This window comes from Nicotiana attenuata, unplaced genomic scaffold (genome assembly GCF_001879085.1).
Source record: "Nicotiana attenuata strain UT unplaced genomic scaffold, NIATTr2, whole genome shotgun sequence".
Taxonomy (NCBI): domain Eukaryota; kingdom Viridiplantae; phylum Streptophyta; class Magnoliopsida; order Solanales; family Solanaceae; genus Nicotiana; species Nicotiana attenuata.
Genome location: NW_017670753.1, coordinates 250017 through 268030, shown reverse-complemented (window position 1 = coordinate 268030; position 18014 = coordinate 250017). Strand labels below are relative to the sequence as shown.

The 18014-nt window shown below is 46.1% G+C and overlaps 1 protein-coding gene across 1 annotated transcript; it reads left to right on the top strand.

Annotated features, from left to right (window-relative positions):
* Positions 1-3753: 3753 nt before the first annotated feature.
* LOC109243002 lies at positions 3754-4917 on the top strand. Its single transcript, XM_019409894.1, has 3 exons — positions 3754-4354; positions 4439-4534; positions 4592-4917. The coding sequence occupies exons 1-3, from the start codon at positions 3754-3756 to the stop codon at positions 4915-4917; spliced, it is 1023 nt and encodes a 340-aa protein (XP_019265439.1).
* The last annotated feature ends 13097 nt before the right edge of the window (positions 4918-18014 follow it).

Sequence of the window (18014 nt, the reverse complement as noted above, 5' to 3'; positions counted from 1 at the left end):
AGAGGTGGCTTATAGACTTGCATTGCCACCTAGCTTATCAGCCGTGCGTCCAGTTTTCCATGTGTCTATGAGGTATCACGGCGATCCTACCCATGTATTAGATTTCGGCACTGTCCAGTTGGACAAGGATTTATCTTATGAGGAGGAGCCGGTAGCTATTCTAGACCGGCAGGTTCGTCAGTTGAGGTCTTGGAGTTTTCCTTCAGTTCATGTTCAATGGAAAGGTCAGCCCCCTGAGGCATCGACCTGGGAGTCCGAGTCTAATATGCGGAGCCGTTATCCCCATCTTTTTCCCGACTCAGGTACTTCTTTCTTTTGTCCGTTCGAGGACGAACGTTTGTTTTAGAGGTCGAAAATGTGACGACCCAAAGGGGTCATCACCTGTTTTCTTATTAATTCCGTGCTTCCGAGGCCTCGAAAAACCTCATTTAGGATTGCCTCGATTTGCGTGCGCAGTCCGGGCGCGTAGCCGGAAAGCTTAAATATAAATTCTGTGTGAAAAATGCTAAAATTTGATATTAATATGAATATATTTGACTTCGGTCAACATTTCTGGTAAACGGACCCGGACCCGTGATTTGACGGTCCCGGAGGGTCCGTAGAAAAATGTGGGACTCGGGCATATGCCCGGAGTCGAATTCCGAGGTCTACAGCCCGAGAAATGAATTTTTCCGTGAAATTGTTATTCTGAAATTATTAAGGAAATTGGAAACGAAAATTGATTAAAAGACTGTGGTATCAGGCTCGTATTTTGGTTCCGACGCTCGGTACAAGTCTTATATATGGTTTAAGCGCTTTCTGTAAAAATTTGGTTTAAAATGGACGTCGTTTGACGTGTTTCGGACTCGAAGTGGAAATTTGAGGCTTTATGAACATTTCAAAGAAAATCATGAGTTTTGAGGCTTGATTCTAAGTATACTATGTTATTTTGGCGATGTGATCGCACGAGTAAGTCCGTAGGATGTTTTTGAGGTTGTGTGCATGTTTGGTTTGGAGCCCCGAGGGCTCGGGTGAGTTTTGGATAGGCATCGGATTGCATTTCTCATGTTTTAAAAATCTGGTATGCTGGCTTCTGCAATTTTCGCAAATGCGAAGGGAAGACTCGCAATTGCGAGCTCGCAAATGCGAGCACTGCTTCGCAATTGCGAAGTCTGGAGAAAATGGGGCACTGTCGCAAATGCGATGGGTAGGCTCGCAAATGCCAAGGGGGGAGGTTCGCAAATGCGATGCCTCTCTCGCAAATGCGAAACCCCGCCTGTAGGCCCAGTGTTCGCAAATGCGAACCAAGGATCGCAATTCCCAGCCCTGTCTTGTTCGCAAATGCGAACCAAGGCTCGATATTCCCATATCCGAGGCCCAGCAAATTTTATACTTAGTCGAATTTTCATCACTTTTCACCATTCTTTCAAAACCCAAACACCATAGGCGATTTCTCAAGAGCAAACTTCATCCCAAATCATTTGTAAGTTGATTTTTACTCAATTCTTTCAACTTTTAACATCATTAAGCATGTCTTCCACTTGAAATCAAGGATTTTCATGGGTGAAATTGGGGTTTTTGGGTAGAACCTAGGTTTTCTAAAAATTGGGGATTTGGACCTCGATTTGGGGTCCGATTTCAAAACAAATTACATATTTGAGTTCGTGGGGGAATGGGTAACCGGGTTTTGGTTCGAACCTCGGGTTTTGACCACGTGGGCCCGGGGGCGTTTTTGGAATTTTTTTGGAAAACACTTGGGAAATTCATTTTTATGCATTCAAATTGATTCATATAGTGTTTATTAAAGTAATTGAGCAATTTGTGATTAGATTCGAGCGAATTGGAGGTGGAACCGCGAGGTAAAGCAATAGTTGAGGATTAAGTGGATTTCAAGGCTTTGAGGTAAGTGTTTGGTTTAACCCTAGCTTGAGGGAATAGGAGTTGAGTCCTGTTGCTAAATGTTATGTGATCGAGTACGGTGTATAGGCATGGTGACGAGTATCTATACATTGGTGTCTAGCATGACCGTGAGTCCTTATAATGTGATTATCATGAATTGGTTGTGAATTTCGTGTTTATTGGAAGATTTCTATATGTTGTGAATAACATGCGAACGATAATATGATCATTTGATTCATGGGAGCATAGGCTCGAATTGTGATACGAATATTGAAATTATACGAAATGACTTGATTCTTTGGAGTGTGGGCTCAAAATAGTAGAGTGAATTATAAGATAAGAAAAGTAAGAAAGAGAAAGTAGTGTTGGTTATTCCCTTGCCGGGACGTTGGTTGAACTTGTTGGATTCTTTCCCTTGCCGGGATGCTTGTCAAATATTTACTTATTTTTATGCCCCTTAATTATGACTGTTGTTTGGGGAGTCGGACTGTTAAATGATACTGAGGATCGGGTTGCGCGCCGCAACAATGATATTGAGGATCGGGTTGCACGCCGCAACAGTAAAAGGTGAGGATCGGGTTGCGCGCCGCAACAATGACACATGATAAATGATATGGGTCGGGTTGCACGCCGCAACAGTGGTATTTGTGGAGCGGGTTGCACGCCGCAACAATAGTAATTATGGAGCGGGTTGCACGCCGCAACAGTTATTGAGGCTATGTGTTTGTATTTGAGTATTGGTTCTTTGTTCATTGTGAACCTAAGCTGTTTTAGTTGTTACTCTGGATTGCTGTTAATATTGTATCTCCCCTTAGCATGTCTCCCTCCCATGTTGTTGATTACTTGGTATTCGATTCCCGCTGTATATTTATAACTGCACAGGTTTATGTGATGTCCAGTCTAGCCTCGTCACTACTTCGCCAGGGTTAGGCTAGACACTTACCAGCACATGGGGTCGGTTGTGCTGATGCTACACTTCTGTGCATTTTTGCACAGGTCCAGGTTTTGAGGAGCAGCAGCAGCAGTAGTTCGGGGGGGCAAACTTTCCTATTCACGAGACTGAGGTAGCCTTGCAGGCGTCCGCAGGCCCGGCGTCTCTTCTTTATGTTTTTCCTTTTGACTGTTGCCTCATTATTTTCGAGACAGACAGCTGTTATATTTCTTTCAGACCTTTGTATTTAGTTTATTCTTAGTGGTTCGTGAGTAACGTGACACCAAATCTTGGGTAGAGGCTATTGTTGACTATTCCGCGTTTTGATTCAGACTTATAAATTAGACTTCCGCTATTATTATTATTAAATTCCATATTTCTTATTGGTGCTATAGATTGTTAACAGATTTATTTATTAATGAAAGGTAAATAAGTTGGCTTGCCTAGCTACCACGAGTAGGCGCCATCACGATCCCGATGGTGGGAAATCCGGGTCGTGATAACCCCGTCTCAGTCGAGAAAGGCATCAGTCTTACATTCGGGCATCTATTCCACCTCCTCCACGACATGCAGACATTGCTCCTCGACATGTCGCACCACACTGAAACGAAAGAGGTATGCCTCCACTATTATCTGCTCATAACTTTTGTGTTTCTCCTTCAGAAATAGTGTATGCACTAGAGAAGCTCGGCTCAAAGGTGCAATGGGCACAAAATATGAAATCCGACCGAAGCACCCGGAAGTCGAACGTTCTGTGCGAATTACATCAGGAAAGAGGGCATTTGACCGAAGACTGCATAGTTCTGCGGTAGGAAGTAGTAAGAATGCTAAACCAGGGACACCTGAAAGAACTGTTGAGCGACCGAGGACGGGCTAACTTCGCTCGAGGGCGCGATCAACCCCAAGGACCCCCTAAGCCACCTTCACCCGCCCGTACCATACAGATGATCATCAGCGGTGGCGATGACACGATAATAAACCACGTAAAGTTTACCACCACGCACAAACTCAAATGGTCAATCGCTCATGAACAGTATGATGACCTCGAAGATAGTATCGTCTTCAATAAGTCGGATGCTGACGGTTTGTCTTTCCCTCACTATGATGCTCTTGTCATAAATTTACGTATCACAGATAGTGATGTGAAAAGAATAATGGTAGATGACGGAAGCGATGCGTGTATCATCCATCCTTGGGTCCTCGTACAGATGAGACTCGAAGATAAGATAATACCGCGGTGCATAACACTAAGAGGTTTTAATAATACAGTTGAACGAACCTCTGGAGAGATAGTGCTGCCCGTCTTGGCCGGAGGAGTCACTCTGGAAACAACGTTCCACGTCATGAATCAAGAGACAGCCTACAACGCTATCATAGGGCTCCCATGGATACATGCCATGCGAGCCGTCCCGTCAAGCTTCTATCAAACAATCAAATTTCCTACTCCATGGGGAATATTCAGCATCCGGGGCGAACCACGCACCGCACAAGAATGCTATTGTATCGCCCAGGACTGTGCACACACACAACAACTAAAAGGAGCAAGTACGAAGGCATAGCAATCAACCATATCGGGAACCAAACCCAACGTACAAATAGAGGCTATCAAAGACCCCGACGTCATAGCAGCCTACGAGGCAACCGTAGAGGACCTCGATCCTGTCCAACTAGACAGCAACAACAGCACAAAAAAAGCTTATATTGGGCACAATCTTCCGGAACCAGGTAAGTTCCATAAATTCTTAACTGACAACGCCGATTTGTTTGCCTTCTCCCACTCAGATATGCCGGGCATCCTAAGAGATGTTGCCACGCACAAGCTGAATGTTGACCCACTCTACACGCCTGTACGACAAATGAGGAGAAAGTTCAACGCTGCAACCAACGATGCAGTCAGCAAAGAGGTCGATAAGCTACTCGCTAATGGCTTTATCCGAGAATCAAAGTACCCTCAGTGGGTCGCCAATGTGGTCATGGTGAAGACGAAAAATGGAAAGTGGCGGATGTGCGTTGACTTTACCGATCTAAACAAGACATGCCCAAAAGATTCCTTCCCATTACCACATATCGACCAGCTCATCGACGCAATAGCGCGGCACGAGTTCTAAGCTTCTTAGACGCCTATTCTGGTTAACCAAATTCTAATGGCGGAAGAAGATCAAGAAAAGACTACTTTTCTCACTCACCGAGGAACATACTGCTACAGAGTCATGTCGTTCGGACATAAGAACGCGGGGGCAACATACCAAAGGTTAGTCACCAAAATGTTCAAGATCAACTCAGTAAGACCATGGAAGTCTACATCGACAACATGCTAGTGAAGTCAAAAAGGAAAGAAGATCATATCGATCATCTGAAGAAGGCCTTCGACATACTGAGGCAGTACGACATGAAATTAAATCCCAAAAAATGCGCCTTCGGCGTAACCTCGGGTAAGTTCCTCGGCTTCTTGGTGTCTCAAAGAGGCATCGAGGTCAAACCAAATTAGATCAAGGCCATCGAAGGAATACCAGAAATATTAATTAGCAAAAAGCAGGTACAGAAATTAACAGGACGAATAGCCGCCCTGTTGAGGTTCATCTCACGATCATCAGACAGATGCCACAAATTTTTTAATGTATTAAGAAAGGATCAGGGACTTCAGTGGAATTCAGAGTGCCCCGATGCCCTAAGAAAACTGAAAGCATACTGTCCTCACCGCCATTACTCGCCAAAGCAGACCCAGGCGAGTGCCTCCTAGTCTACCTAGCGGTCACCGAAGTCGCGGTAAGTGCAGTTTTAGTCCGCGAAAACAAAGGTACGCAATCTTCAATTTACTATATCAGCAAAACTTTAGTTGATGCCGAAACAAGGTACCCCTACCTCGAAAAATTGGATCTGGCATTAGTCATAGCTTCACGAAAGCTTAGACCATATTTTCAATGCCACCCCATAAAAGTGGTAACGACCTTCCCCCTTAGGAGCATCCTGCACAAACCCGAGCTATCGGGTAGGTTGGCCAAATGGGCCATAGAATTGAGCGAGCATGATATAACATATCAATCGCAAACTGCAATAAAGTCGCAGGTGCTCGCCGATTTCGTCGCCGATTTCAGCGCGAAAATACTACCCGAGGTTGACGGCCTGGCGAAAGGCGGGAACTGGAGCCCTTCGTCTAGAGGCTCCACGACCTATCATCATAAGGAAGACGCGTCAATAAATAAGGGCGAGTAGCCAAAGGGCGGTATAGAAGAAGACACTTACCAGATGAGACTTTCGGCCTGAAACGCTTTACGAATGCTGGCCAGTCTCGAGTCTCCACCGCATGGTGCAACAAACGGGCTACCCAGTCCCTTATACTGGCAATGGGACGGGGTGCACGCCCCATAGTTGCAAAGGGAAGCAGTGAGTAAATATTGAGTTGAACAAGGAGAACTAATTTCAAAAATCTAATAAGTTACGACACTTACGATTATCATTTCACCGCTTCGGGAATCCAGTCGGGTTCGACACAATATGTTCGGTCCTGACGAAGAAATACTTGTGCCAAAACGTACGGCTCGCCCGGTCGTCAGTTCTGACCACATACCCTTTGGTCTCACGGTGCCTTAAATTTACCATGGTACCCTTGTGAAAGCTAGGGGAAAACAAGTGGATGAGGTAGTGGATGTCGACCTCGCATTCCGCCAACTCTGCGTACTTTGTCAACACCAAAAATATTTTATAGGTGTACGGAGAAAGCTGCGCCGGGAAAACTTGGTAAAATCGACAGAATTCTTCTGCTAACGGAAGAAGGGGGAAGGAATGACCGATTACGAAGGGGTATTCATAAAAAGTACAGTACACCGGCTTGTGGACCTCCACAAGGTCCCTCCCCGCCGGAACCATCTCGACATAGGGAGGAATGCTATATTTGGTACGTAGGGCATCTATGTGGGCCTGCCCGGTTTCAGATATTACTGGGGTTGGAGTAGGAGCTGGGTCCTTAAGAAAATCACTGCGAGACATGGGATGTCTCGATAACAACTTGTCTATGGTGGGGAAACTGTCCCCTTCCCCAGCCATCGTGTCTTCGCCTTTAGTAGGAAGCGCCACGGATAATGGGGTGCCATCAGATATCTCCTCACGAGGTCGGTGTGTTTTGGGCATGTCTATGGCGAGAGAAGTATCAATAAAACAGAAAAGATCAAGGACAACGAACGAGAAAGAAGAAGTGAAGAGAATCACAGAAGCAGAGCTAAAGTACGAAAGGGAGTGATCAGAAGAGAAATGGCCAAGAATTTTTGAGAAAACAAACCCTTCCCCTATTTATAGGGTTGGATGGCGCCAGAATTGAAGCAAAAATCTTCCCAGGGCAGCAAAATCGAAGCGACAGGCCAATTAGTCTCTACCTCGGGAAGACGCGCAATGATGACGCATGTGGAAATGACGTCATTTCCCAATAGAACACACCACCAAGATATCGTGAAGTGCCCCGCCCTTCCGTCATCGGCCCAACTGTTGTGGCTTGCAAACCAAATTTCTTCACAAGTACGGGCAGAGTCCGCTTGTTGAGGATGCACCAGGACCCGACCTCGACAAGCGGAGGGACTAACTGTATAAGTCCAAATTTGGATGATCACGACCACTACTGACTGTAGCAAAGAACGAGGCCCTTACGATGAAACGTCCTTTGGTCGGCATGAAGGGCGACGACCAACAACGTGAGTATATGCATGACATCTGTAGTAATGTAAGCATGATAGGGAACAGTAGGAATATGCTTTTCGAATATTCCTTGTGTGGTGTCTTTTTAGGGTAAAAGGGGGACAGTCCCCTATAAAACAGGAGGAAGAAACATTCTGTAAAAAGGGGGAGAAAAAAAGAGTAAACAAAAAGAGAAAATTTGGTTCATCAAAGAGATATCTGAATCATAAACACTTTCTTCCTTCTGATTAATCATGTTCATTGCTCCATTTCTCGACATTTTAGTTCATCTTATCTGTGAGCAATCATTTGGAGCCAGCGTATATTATCCATCTTGTTTCTCTCTTGCATAACTTAATCTAGACATAATTATACTTGGCTGAGATTTACCTCTTCATCTTCATTACTAGATTTAATAAAAAAGGTTTCAATATCTTTTGATCAAACAAGCTCCAAAACCATTTTAGAGTTGGAAAAGGAATTATGGATTTTCGTTGGTTGCTGTTTACCGTGAAAATGGTAATAACAATTAAATTTGATTATGAGGTTCTAAAAATACGTGATCTATTTTTATGCTAGTTGCAAAGCAATGGATGCTAAGTAAAGGGCTAGAAATCATAATTATAGCTTAGAGGCAATACGATAATCGAATCAAATAGTTGGAGATCGAGGGTCTCGAGATACCGTTTATAGGGCCTCGGGGTCGAGCTGGATGGCCGATTCGAGGCAGTCGAGAGGGAGATAACAGTTATGAGAGCTATGATGATGGCCCTTTATGATTAGTGATAAGCAATAAATGAAGAACAATAAATAGAACACAATGAATATAAGCAATAAATGAAGTAGTGAAATAAAGAGAATATGTTAGAGAGCAGAGAGAATGTTCTTGTGTATTAGCATTGAGCAACAGATACCTACAAAATGACAAGGATTCCCCTTTATATATGAGGGGGAACATAGTACAAAAGCATTAATTACAAAGATATGGGCAGGTATAGCCACTTAATGCCCTGATACGGGTCAGAGCTAGCCCTCTAGGTTTTGTCAGCCCTAGTCGTGCGCCTAGGAAACTTCCCACTGTTCTACCATAACCGTCAACTTGTGCTGCCTCGAGGTTGGACACCGATGGCCCCTCAGGATGAATCTCGACCGTAGTCTCAAGCCTTTGGAAAGCTTGCTCACGAGGCATTGTAATGGCCAAAAATTGGACCCTCCGATTTTACTGCATACAGATAGTCCCCGCGTTTCTTAGAGTGGAATGACAAGAAACGACTTTGATATCCATCTCTTCGAACTTTTCATGATGATGTCATGCTTATGACGTAAGACTTTGTGATAACTGTGGCGTCCCGGCGGTTCATCTTTTCAGTGTCATTCAATGTGCTGTCAATTCTTATTCTCCAAAGCGACAATACTGCCATCGATCCGGTTCCCAAAAATGCACTGATTGCGCCTACTGATAAGGACCCCTCGTGGGCTTTGTAACTGTTGTTTATTAGTGGAAAAGATGTTTCTTCAATTTGTCTCTGATTTATGCTTTATTTCCCTTTACCTGCATTTACGAAGAATCTGAATGCGTGATTCTACTGACGGGTACGGATACCGAGCCTGGGCGTAAGTATTTTTCTGGCTCTTGATTGACTAACACAATTCCCTATAGAAACATTTGCGATTCCTTGGACTGGGTCTGGATTGGATTGATAAACTCAGGCCATCTGGATCCCCGGCTTCGAGTTGAATGAGAGTAGGGGCTTCGAATTTTCAGCACGGGACTTAGCCTTTTAGACTCCGCGATAGACCTCGACGGGGGGATTTGCCTGGAAGTCAGAGAATAAGGATAGTCATTAGGCTCTCGGGAGCAGTCACCGAGCGGGGTTTTGCTCAAGCTCGGGCTACCTAGAAGCTTGCTTTGAACTTAGTGTAGATGGCCTTAAGGCGTCGCAAATAGATCTCGGATGAAGCTTACCCGGGTTTAGATGGTATCTCGAGGCCGGGCCCATATGAGTTGGTTTTTAGAGCTTATCTTCTTCTGAGAGAGGTCCTCGAGATCAAGTACCATCTCGAGGCTTAGGATTATGTCAATGGCTCCTTGGAGCATATCCCCTTCTTTTATGGAGATCTTCGAGATCGGGTACCATCTCTGGTCTTGTAATGATTTTCATGGTTTCTTGGAGCCTATCTTCTTTTGATGGAGGTCCTCGAGATCGGGTACCATCTCGAGACTTGGTCATATAGCGGCGTCGAGTGTATGACATGGTTATGAAGTGACAGAGGCGATCCCGCCGGCACGTCTTCCCAAAGTGATTAAAGCTTTGGCCAGTATTTTTAATCGGCATTTGAGGCAGGCGGATCGTCACCACTTTTTCCATATATAGGGTCGTCATATCCCTTTTGAAGATCCCACCATTCTAAGTAGTTATCCACTTTTCCTGCGTTAGGTCCTCCATCATTTCAGTATTGACGCTCTTGCCCAAATTCCTGCTCCAATTCTCGAGTTTTACCACAGTCATGACTGCTACATCAGGATCCGTTCGGCAAGGGGGAGAGAGTTCCGCCTCCGGTTATCGCCTTGTTGGCGGAGCGCTGCTGATGCCAGGCGGGCCTGCCGCGGGGCATTTTGCTTTGAAAGGGGACTTCTCATCGGAAAGGTCTCCCGATGCTCAGGGTCAACGGGAGCATACCTTGAAGTTTACTTCTTTGATAGGAGAGGAACACCTTGAGTTGGTGAGGAAGGACTGTGGATGGGGGGAAAAGGTAGTACTGCAGATACCTTCCCGGAAAAAAGCATCACAGACCGTGCCGAGGGGTTTTCGAATGTGTACACGTATCCTTTTACACTGGGCCCCCTTGATAGGGTTGTGCTTGACTTCTGTCGAAAGTATCACCTTACCTTGGCGCAGATTCATCCGTCATTTTGGCGGATAGTATTGATGATGAGGTTCTTTGCAGAGAAAGCAGGGCTTGAATTCATGCTCAGTCATCTTATCAGGCTGTACCGGCCTTTTCACCATCGAGGTTTGCTAACCTTACGATGCCGGTCGACTACGCCTTTTGTGGTTGATGATGAAGAAGACGGAGATCGGGAGTGGATGAGCCGATTCGTCCGAGTATAGACTATTGATATTATCCCGGTGGAGTTCATGCCATTCCCTGAGGAATGGAATTTTACACGTAAGTGGTACACTCGTGCCTCCGTAGTTTTTAAATTATGGCGAAGGTGGGTTCCGTGAATGCGCCTTCCTTTCCTCTTCTGCAGCAATTTCATGGATGCCGTGCGAGGTCTTTGATCTGCCGGATTGGGCTTGGGAGTTGGCGACTCACTCGACTTATGATGAGTGTAAGTGACGAGCTTTGTCTAGGGGCAGATGGGAAGGAAAACATCACGGTACGTGCTGCGCAATTTGTTCCCTCCTTTTTCATTTGGAAAGGCATTCTGTGTACTAACTTTTGTTATTGTAGGCATCGAGGAGCCTATTGAGGCGAGGCCGTGCCCTCTCGGAGAAGGAGAAGGATTTCCAGTTTCTGGGCTAAAGAATGATAACAATAAGCAAGAAATGCCTTTACAGGGCGACGTTGTTCAAAGCAAAGCGAACCCAGACCGGGGGCTCCGAGAGGATATATTGACTGAGCCTGCTGCGCCCGTGATTTCTAGTTTTAGAAAGGCGGTTTCTCCTCCGCTACCGTCTTCTTTTTCCGTCGAAGGTACTTTGAGGCATGAGGGTTATCTGCCGCCGATTCTGTCTCCCATCAAAGGTGCTTCGAGGGATACTCGAAACCTGGGATCGTATATATCGAGCGACCGTGGCCCGACCGGGGTCAGCTCTTTCGGGGCTGAGGGAGCTAGACTAGCGGATGCGCGCTCGACCTTCGAGGAAGCTCAGCGGCTTCATTCTGCGGTGAGTTTTAGTGCAGGCCTTTTGAGTTTCGCGCCTTCCCTTTCTTATTGAGTCTTATTTTGCAGTACTTTGATAAGCTTAAGTCCGAGCTTCTTCGCCGTGAGGCCTGGCTGCGGAAAGCTTTGGATGGGAAGAAATCCCTTAGGCTCCTTTGTGACGAAAGGGAAGTCGAGTTGGCACGCTTACGATATGAGGCGAGCCGAAGCTTGAATTATGAGAGCTACCTGAAGGAGCAGGTAGTTTTTGTCCCGAGGGAGTGTGTGTTCCTTCTTCTAGTTTCTGAGGCTAATGTTTCGTTTATTTCAGTTGCAGGAAAAGATGGAGGACCTGGAGCGCCTTCGGAACGGAGCTGGCCGAGCCAAGCGCGAGTATGATGAGTTACGGCTCAGGCGGACGTTCAGGATTCAGCAGGGAAGGGTGCTCTGGCTAAAGCCTCCGCCTTTGAGGTTCAACTTTGCTTAGCTCGTGACAATAGCTCAGTTTGAACAGATATGATTACAAAGCTCGAGTCTGAGCTTTTGAAGATAAAGGCGACGGTTGTGGATGCCCGGCCTGAAGCCGTAATGAGCCGAACTAAGGCTGACCAGAAAGTGGCAGTTTTTTTTTAAGGACGTTGTCGATGCTCAAGCTGAGCTTAGAAGGACTTTTGTCCGCGAGGACAGGATCAAGGAATAATCTCGGTGTAAATCTCGAAGGAAAACCCTCGAGGAGATCCATGATAGGGGCTTTGACCTCTCGGAAGAGGTAAAGCGGGCCAGGGCGGACGAACGTGGTGCTAAGTTACTTCTGCCCGACACCGAGGATAGCGAGGATGAGGCCGATGGGCCATAGTCCCCAAGGGGGACGTAGATTTAATTTTCTGATTCTGTATATAGTACTTTCAAAGTACGTTTGTAAATGGAGATTGTATTTTCTCGCATATATGTATAAAAGGAAACCTCGTGGTTTATTCCTCCTGCATTTCTTTCTGCCTTCATTTTAGCCAGATGAAATGGTCTTTGATTTGAAAAGAATCCTTAGATTCATAATATGCCCTAGGGCTCATTAGGCTGGCCCGTAGGCTCTTACGCGTTAGGTCGATATGGCGTTTTAGTATAAGCCGGCGTTTGAGCTCTTATGCTTGTGCTCTTAGGCATGTTTGGTCAACTGTTTTGGGTTCAGCCTCTGAGTTGGGTATCGACTCGAGCTCATTCGACCCTCAAGTTCTTGAATTTCAAGCTGGCCCTTAGGCTCTTACGCGCTGGATCGGTACGACCTTTTGTGTGGGCTGGCGACAGTGGCTCTTACGCTTTTGGGTCGATGTGACCTTTAATGTGAGCTGGTGTCAATGGCTCTTACGCTTTGGGTCGACGCGACCTTTAATGTGAGCTGGCGTCAATGGCTCTTACGCTTTGGGTCGATGTGACCTTTAATGTGAGCTGGCGTCAATGGCTCTTACGCTTTGGGTCAATGCGACCTTTAATGTAGGCTTTATTTTTCCCTCGTGAAGGATTTTGAGATTGTATTTGCCTGACTCTTCGACGGTTTAATAAAACCTCGATTACAAGTCGTTATATGGCGATGGTCGAGCACCTCGGGAGGTTTGGCTCGGAGGCTGAGTATCTCGAAGCATGTAATTTGGAGCTGACATGGTCGAAGCTCTTTTGCCTATGTCGAGGGTAGCATGCTTAACCGGTTCTTTTCGAAGTATATTCGAAGTAATTGAAGGCCTGTGATTTTATAGCGACCGTCGGGTGTCCCCGAGTCGCGTTAGTTTGGCTGGTACAGCCTTGTGACCGTAGTCATTTGTGTTTGGCCAGAGCCTTTTAGTCCCGAGTGAAGTAGTTTCAGCGTCTATATCGAGGGCATGCCTTTTTAGGGGTCTTACAAGTTCGATATATAGCCTTAACTTTGAGATCGGGTTTTTGCCTTTAGTAAGGTCTTACAAGTTTTACATGCCTTTGAGGTCTTACAGTTTTGTTGTTGGTCACTTGGTACAAGTGTGGTTCATTCCTTGCTTGAGGTCTTACAGATATTGTTGTTGCCTTATATAGGTCTTACGAGATCGAGGCTGCCCGCATGTGGTCTTATGGCCTCGAGTTTTGATAAGTCGGTGGGGGTGGAGATTGACGGCAGCCCCCGAGTCACTAAGGATTTCTCGGCTCGGGAGCCATTACTTGTAAACTTGATATTGCCTCATTGAGGGCTTACGATTTCAGAGTTTCCGACCCTGAGGTCATGTGGCCTTGAGTTTCTGACGCCAGTCCCCGAGTGTTCGGGACGTTCTGGCTCTGGAGCTGTTTTGTGATCTTAATGTTGCCTCATTGAGGGTTTACGAGTTTGAAACTCCGACCCGAGGGTCATATTATTTTGATTTGTTGACACCAGCCCCCGAGTGTTCGGGCATTTTTTGACAGAGGAGCCATTTTTTGCAAAAATACCGAGCTTCTTCAAAACGCGAAATACTTTGGAAAGTATTCTTTTGATTACTTGGCATAAGTATACATGTTTTTGCTGTTAAGGGCTCGGTTATTCTATGCGGACACGGCTCGTTCGACCGTTTGGCCTGGTACATTATCTTCCTATCGAGACCCTGTTCAGCACATCTTGGCTTCTCCAAGGAGGCGATCTTCCGGGGGGGATGCCCCCCAGTATTCGAGATTGATTGAAAAGAAGCCTTGAATACTTTGTTGAGTCTTTCTTAGGTAGTATATGGATGTTGCCTCGTTAAAAACCTTGCCGGTAAAACCCTTCTTGGGATAAAACCCGATCGAAGGAAAAGAGGGCAACGTATGCCTTTTGGAACCTAAGGCCTTTGAGTTGGAAAGTGCTTTGGCCGGTTCGATCGGATATCTACACTCAGGTTAGTGTAGAATGTAAATTGAAAGAAAGAGGGAGACGGTCATACCTTAATGCTGGCGGTGTTTCGAGCCCTGATATGTTTCAGTCGCTTGTTCTGAGAATGCGGTACGGTCCTCTACTTCCTTCGGTCGGGCTTAGCCGAAGATGTAGTTCGTTATCACTATTTTACTGTTTGGTTATCCTTCGGCTCTTTCGAGGGTGGAGGTACTGGTGTCGGGATCACATCGTGTACTGCGAACATTTCTCTTGTCGCATGTTGTTCCCCGTAGACGGTTTTAATCCCATCCTTTGCCGGGAATTTCATCATTTGATGGAGGGTGGATGGTACTGCTCTCATGCAGTGTATCCATGGCCTTCCGAGCAAGGCGTTGTACCTCATGTCACCACTGATGACGTGGAACTTGGTGTTCTAAACTGTACCGGACATGTCAACCGGGAGGGCGATCTCCCCTTTCGTTACTTCACCGGCCAAGCTGTTCTACTACCTTTGACCCGATTACGTTGGCCGAGTTGCCTGGGTCCACAAGTACACATTTAATTTGAAATGCATTCACAAGGAAAGAGATTACCAGTGCGTCGTTGTGAGGCTGAGATAGGGTCTCGATGTCCTCATCGCTGAATGTGAGAGCATCCTCGGGTATGTAACCCTGAGTTCGCTTTTCTCTGGTGATGGATACTTTTGTTCTTCTCATCATGGGGTCCTGCGGGGCATCGATGCCTCCCAAGATCATGTGGATGGCATGTTGTGGCTCATTTGTTTCGTTCTTCTTGGTCGCCTCTCTTTCCCGGAACTAATTTTTAGCCCGGTCGCTGAGGAATTCTCGGAGATGACATTTTGCTGAGTAGCCGGGCTAATTCTTCTCGAAGCTGGTGGCAATCCTCGGTCCTGTGGCCGTGCGTGTTATGAAATTCACACACTAAGTTATGATTTCTTTGCGAAGGATATGATTGCACAGGCCTAGGCCACCTGGCGTCTCTGATTTTACTGATGGCGAACACGATGTCTGATACGTCGACGTTGAAGTTGTATTCCGACAAGCGAGGTGCCTCCGTCGGCCCTGTGTACCTATCGAAACCAGCTCTGCTGACAAGTCCCCGAGGATTCTGGCCTCGGTCCATCCTTCGATCGTTGCAGGGTATGTTGCGCCTCGGGGCGTTTATTCTATCTTCAGTGTATGGTTGGTATCTTTCCTTGTTTGGCTTTGGCTCCTTGCTGGAAGCCTGCTGGGATATACTGAGCCCGAGGGGGCTCCTAGTTGGTCGTCTTCGACCCTGATCTTTGACTGATATCGGTTGTGGACATTCAACCAGGTCATGGCTGGATATTCAACTAGATTTTGCTTTAGTTGTTTCGAAGCCACCGAGCTTTGTTCATTCAAACCTTGGGTGAAGGCCTGTACTGCCCAGTCGTCGGAGACTAGCGGCAGTTCCATTCGTTCCATTTGAAAGCAAGACACGAACTCTCGCAGCATCTTGTTCTCCTGTTGCTTGATTTTGAAAATGTCGGATTTCCTCGTGGCCACCTTGATGGCCCCGGTGTGTGCCTTTATGAAAGAATCTGCCAGCATGGCAAATGAGTCTATAGAGTTAGGAGCTAGGTTGTGATACCACATCATGCCCCCTTTCGAGAGTTTTTCCCCGAACTTCTTTAGCAGGACGGATCAATCTCGTCGTCCCTTAGGTCGTTGCCCTTCACTGCACAAGTGTAGGCAGTGACGTGCTCGTTGGGGTCCGAGGTTCTGTTATACTTCGGAAGGTCGGGCATTCTGAACTTCTTTGGAATGGGTTTCGGAGCAGCATCCTATGGGAATGGCTTTTGTACAAACTTCTTCGAATCTACACCTTTCAGGACCGGGGGTGCGCCCGGGATATGGTCGACCCTAGAGTTGTAGGTCTCTACCTTCTTATCGTTGGTTTCTATCTTTTTCTCGCCCGACTCGATCCTCTTTGTGAGGTCCTCGAGCATCTTTATGAGGGTGGGGTCAGTTGCCGACCCGTTGTCGCTTGATCTTTTTGGTACTTGCTCGGCTGGGGAAGTTGTTCCCGGTGCTACCGTGCTGGGAGTTTTCTGGTGAATTTACAGTTGGGCAATCGCCAACTGTTGTGCCTGTAACATTTCAAAAATAACGTGAAGGCTAACCTTCCGTTCCTCCCGAGCTGGGGTTTTTTGGACTTCTTGTTGATCTTCTTGGTGTATGCTCCTGTTGGTGTGGGAGCTTAATTTGACGTGTTGAGCGTTGTGCGAGACAACATCTACGGGAACTGGTTCTACTGCATTCTCAAGGTTTCGTGGCGGCACACCAACACCTGGAACGTCAACACCATTTTCCCCATGGTATTCAAGATTGATGTTTTCACGTGCGTTTACTGAGTTAGACAATTTGACCTGAAGTCAAAGATCTTGGACAAGAAAAAGTGTGAAAGATAACTTGCGTTATGTAGTTGAACCAGAAAGAAAATAATTACTATTATTTTTAGCCCCACGGTGGGCGCCAAACTGTTTACCGTGAAAATGATAATAACAATTAAATTTGTTTATGAGGATCTAAAAATACGTGATCTATCTTTATGCTAGTTGCAAAGCAATGGATGCTAAGTAAAGGGTTAGAAATTAGAATTATAGCTTAGAGGCAATACGATAATCGAATCAAACAGTTGGAGATCGAGGGTCTCGAGCTGCCATTTATAGGGCCTCGGGGTCGAGCTGGATAGCTGTTCGGGGCAGTCGAGAGGGAGATAATAGTTATGAGAGCTATGATGATGGCCCTTTATGATCAATGATAAGCAATAAATGAAGAACAATAAATAGAACACAATGAATATAAGCAATAAATGAAGTAGTCAAATCAAGAGAATATGTTAGAGAGCAGAGAGAATGTTCTCGTGTATTAGTATTGAGCAACAAATATCTACAAAATGACAAGGATTCCCCTTTATATATGAGGAGGAACATAGTACAAAAGCATTAATTACAAAGATATGGGGCAGGTATAGCCACTTAATGCCCTGATACGGGTCAAAGCTAGCCCCTAGGTTTCGTCAGCCCTAGTCGTACACCTAGGAAACTTCCCACTATTCTACCGTAACCGTCGACTTGCGCTGCCTCGAGGCTGGACACTGATGGCCCCTCGGGATAAATCTCGACCGTAGTCTCGAGCCTTTGGAAAGCTTGCTCACGAGGCGTTGTAATGGCAGAAAATTGGACCCTTTGATTTTACCGCATACAGTTGCATATCTTGCTGTCACAAAATAGTGTACCACTTCCAAATCTCAAGATTTTGTGGCATCGGAACCATCAGGAGTGATGAACGACCTAGGGATTCCGTAGTCATCATCCTCGACTGCTTCCTGCTTCTCCGGTTCGAACGGGGCTGGTATCAGTGATTTCTATTTAGTTTCTTCTTTCCTAACCGGCTTCGTGTTCTTTGATGTCGAGAATGTGGACATTGGGATCATATCGTCGACCGCGAACATTTCTTTTGCGAACGTCTGCTCTCCGTAAACCGTCTTGGTCGCTCCCGGTGTGGGGAACTTCAGCGCCTGGTGTAATGTCGAGGGCTCTGCCCTCATGCTGTGAATCCGAATAGGGCGTTATATCTCATATTCCCTTCGATCACATAGAACTTTGTTTCCTGAATGGTCCTGATCGGGTCCAAGCCTACACTACTATTGAGTAGAGAGGGTGGTCGATGCAGTTTTAACCCAACTAGGTCGGGATCGAATCCGCAGGGAGTTAATAATTGGAATTAGGTTTATATCTAAGCTAGATGCAACATTTGAGTCTAATTACACTTCCACAAGTT

What these genes read in the sequence shown, in the direction of transcription:
- LOC109243002 (XM_019409894.1), top strand. Translation starts at nt 3,754, where the DNA reads ATGATCATCAGCGGTGGCGATGACACGATAATAAACCACGTAAAGTTT. An exon ending in ACAACAACTAAAAGGAGCAA is followed by an intron (nt 4,355 to 4,438) that starts GTACGAAGGCAT and finishes ACGTCATAGCAG; the next exon opens with CCTACGAGGCAACCGTAGAG. An exon ending in GCACAATCTTCCGGAACCAG is followed by an intron (nt 4,535 to 4,591) that starts GTAAGTTCCATA and finishes TCTCCCACTCAG; the next exon opens with ATATGCCGGGCATCCTAAGA.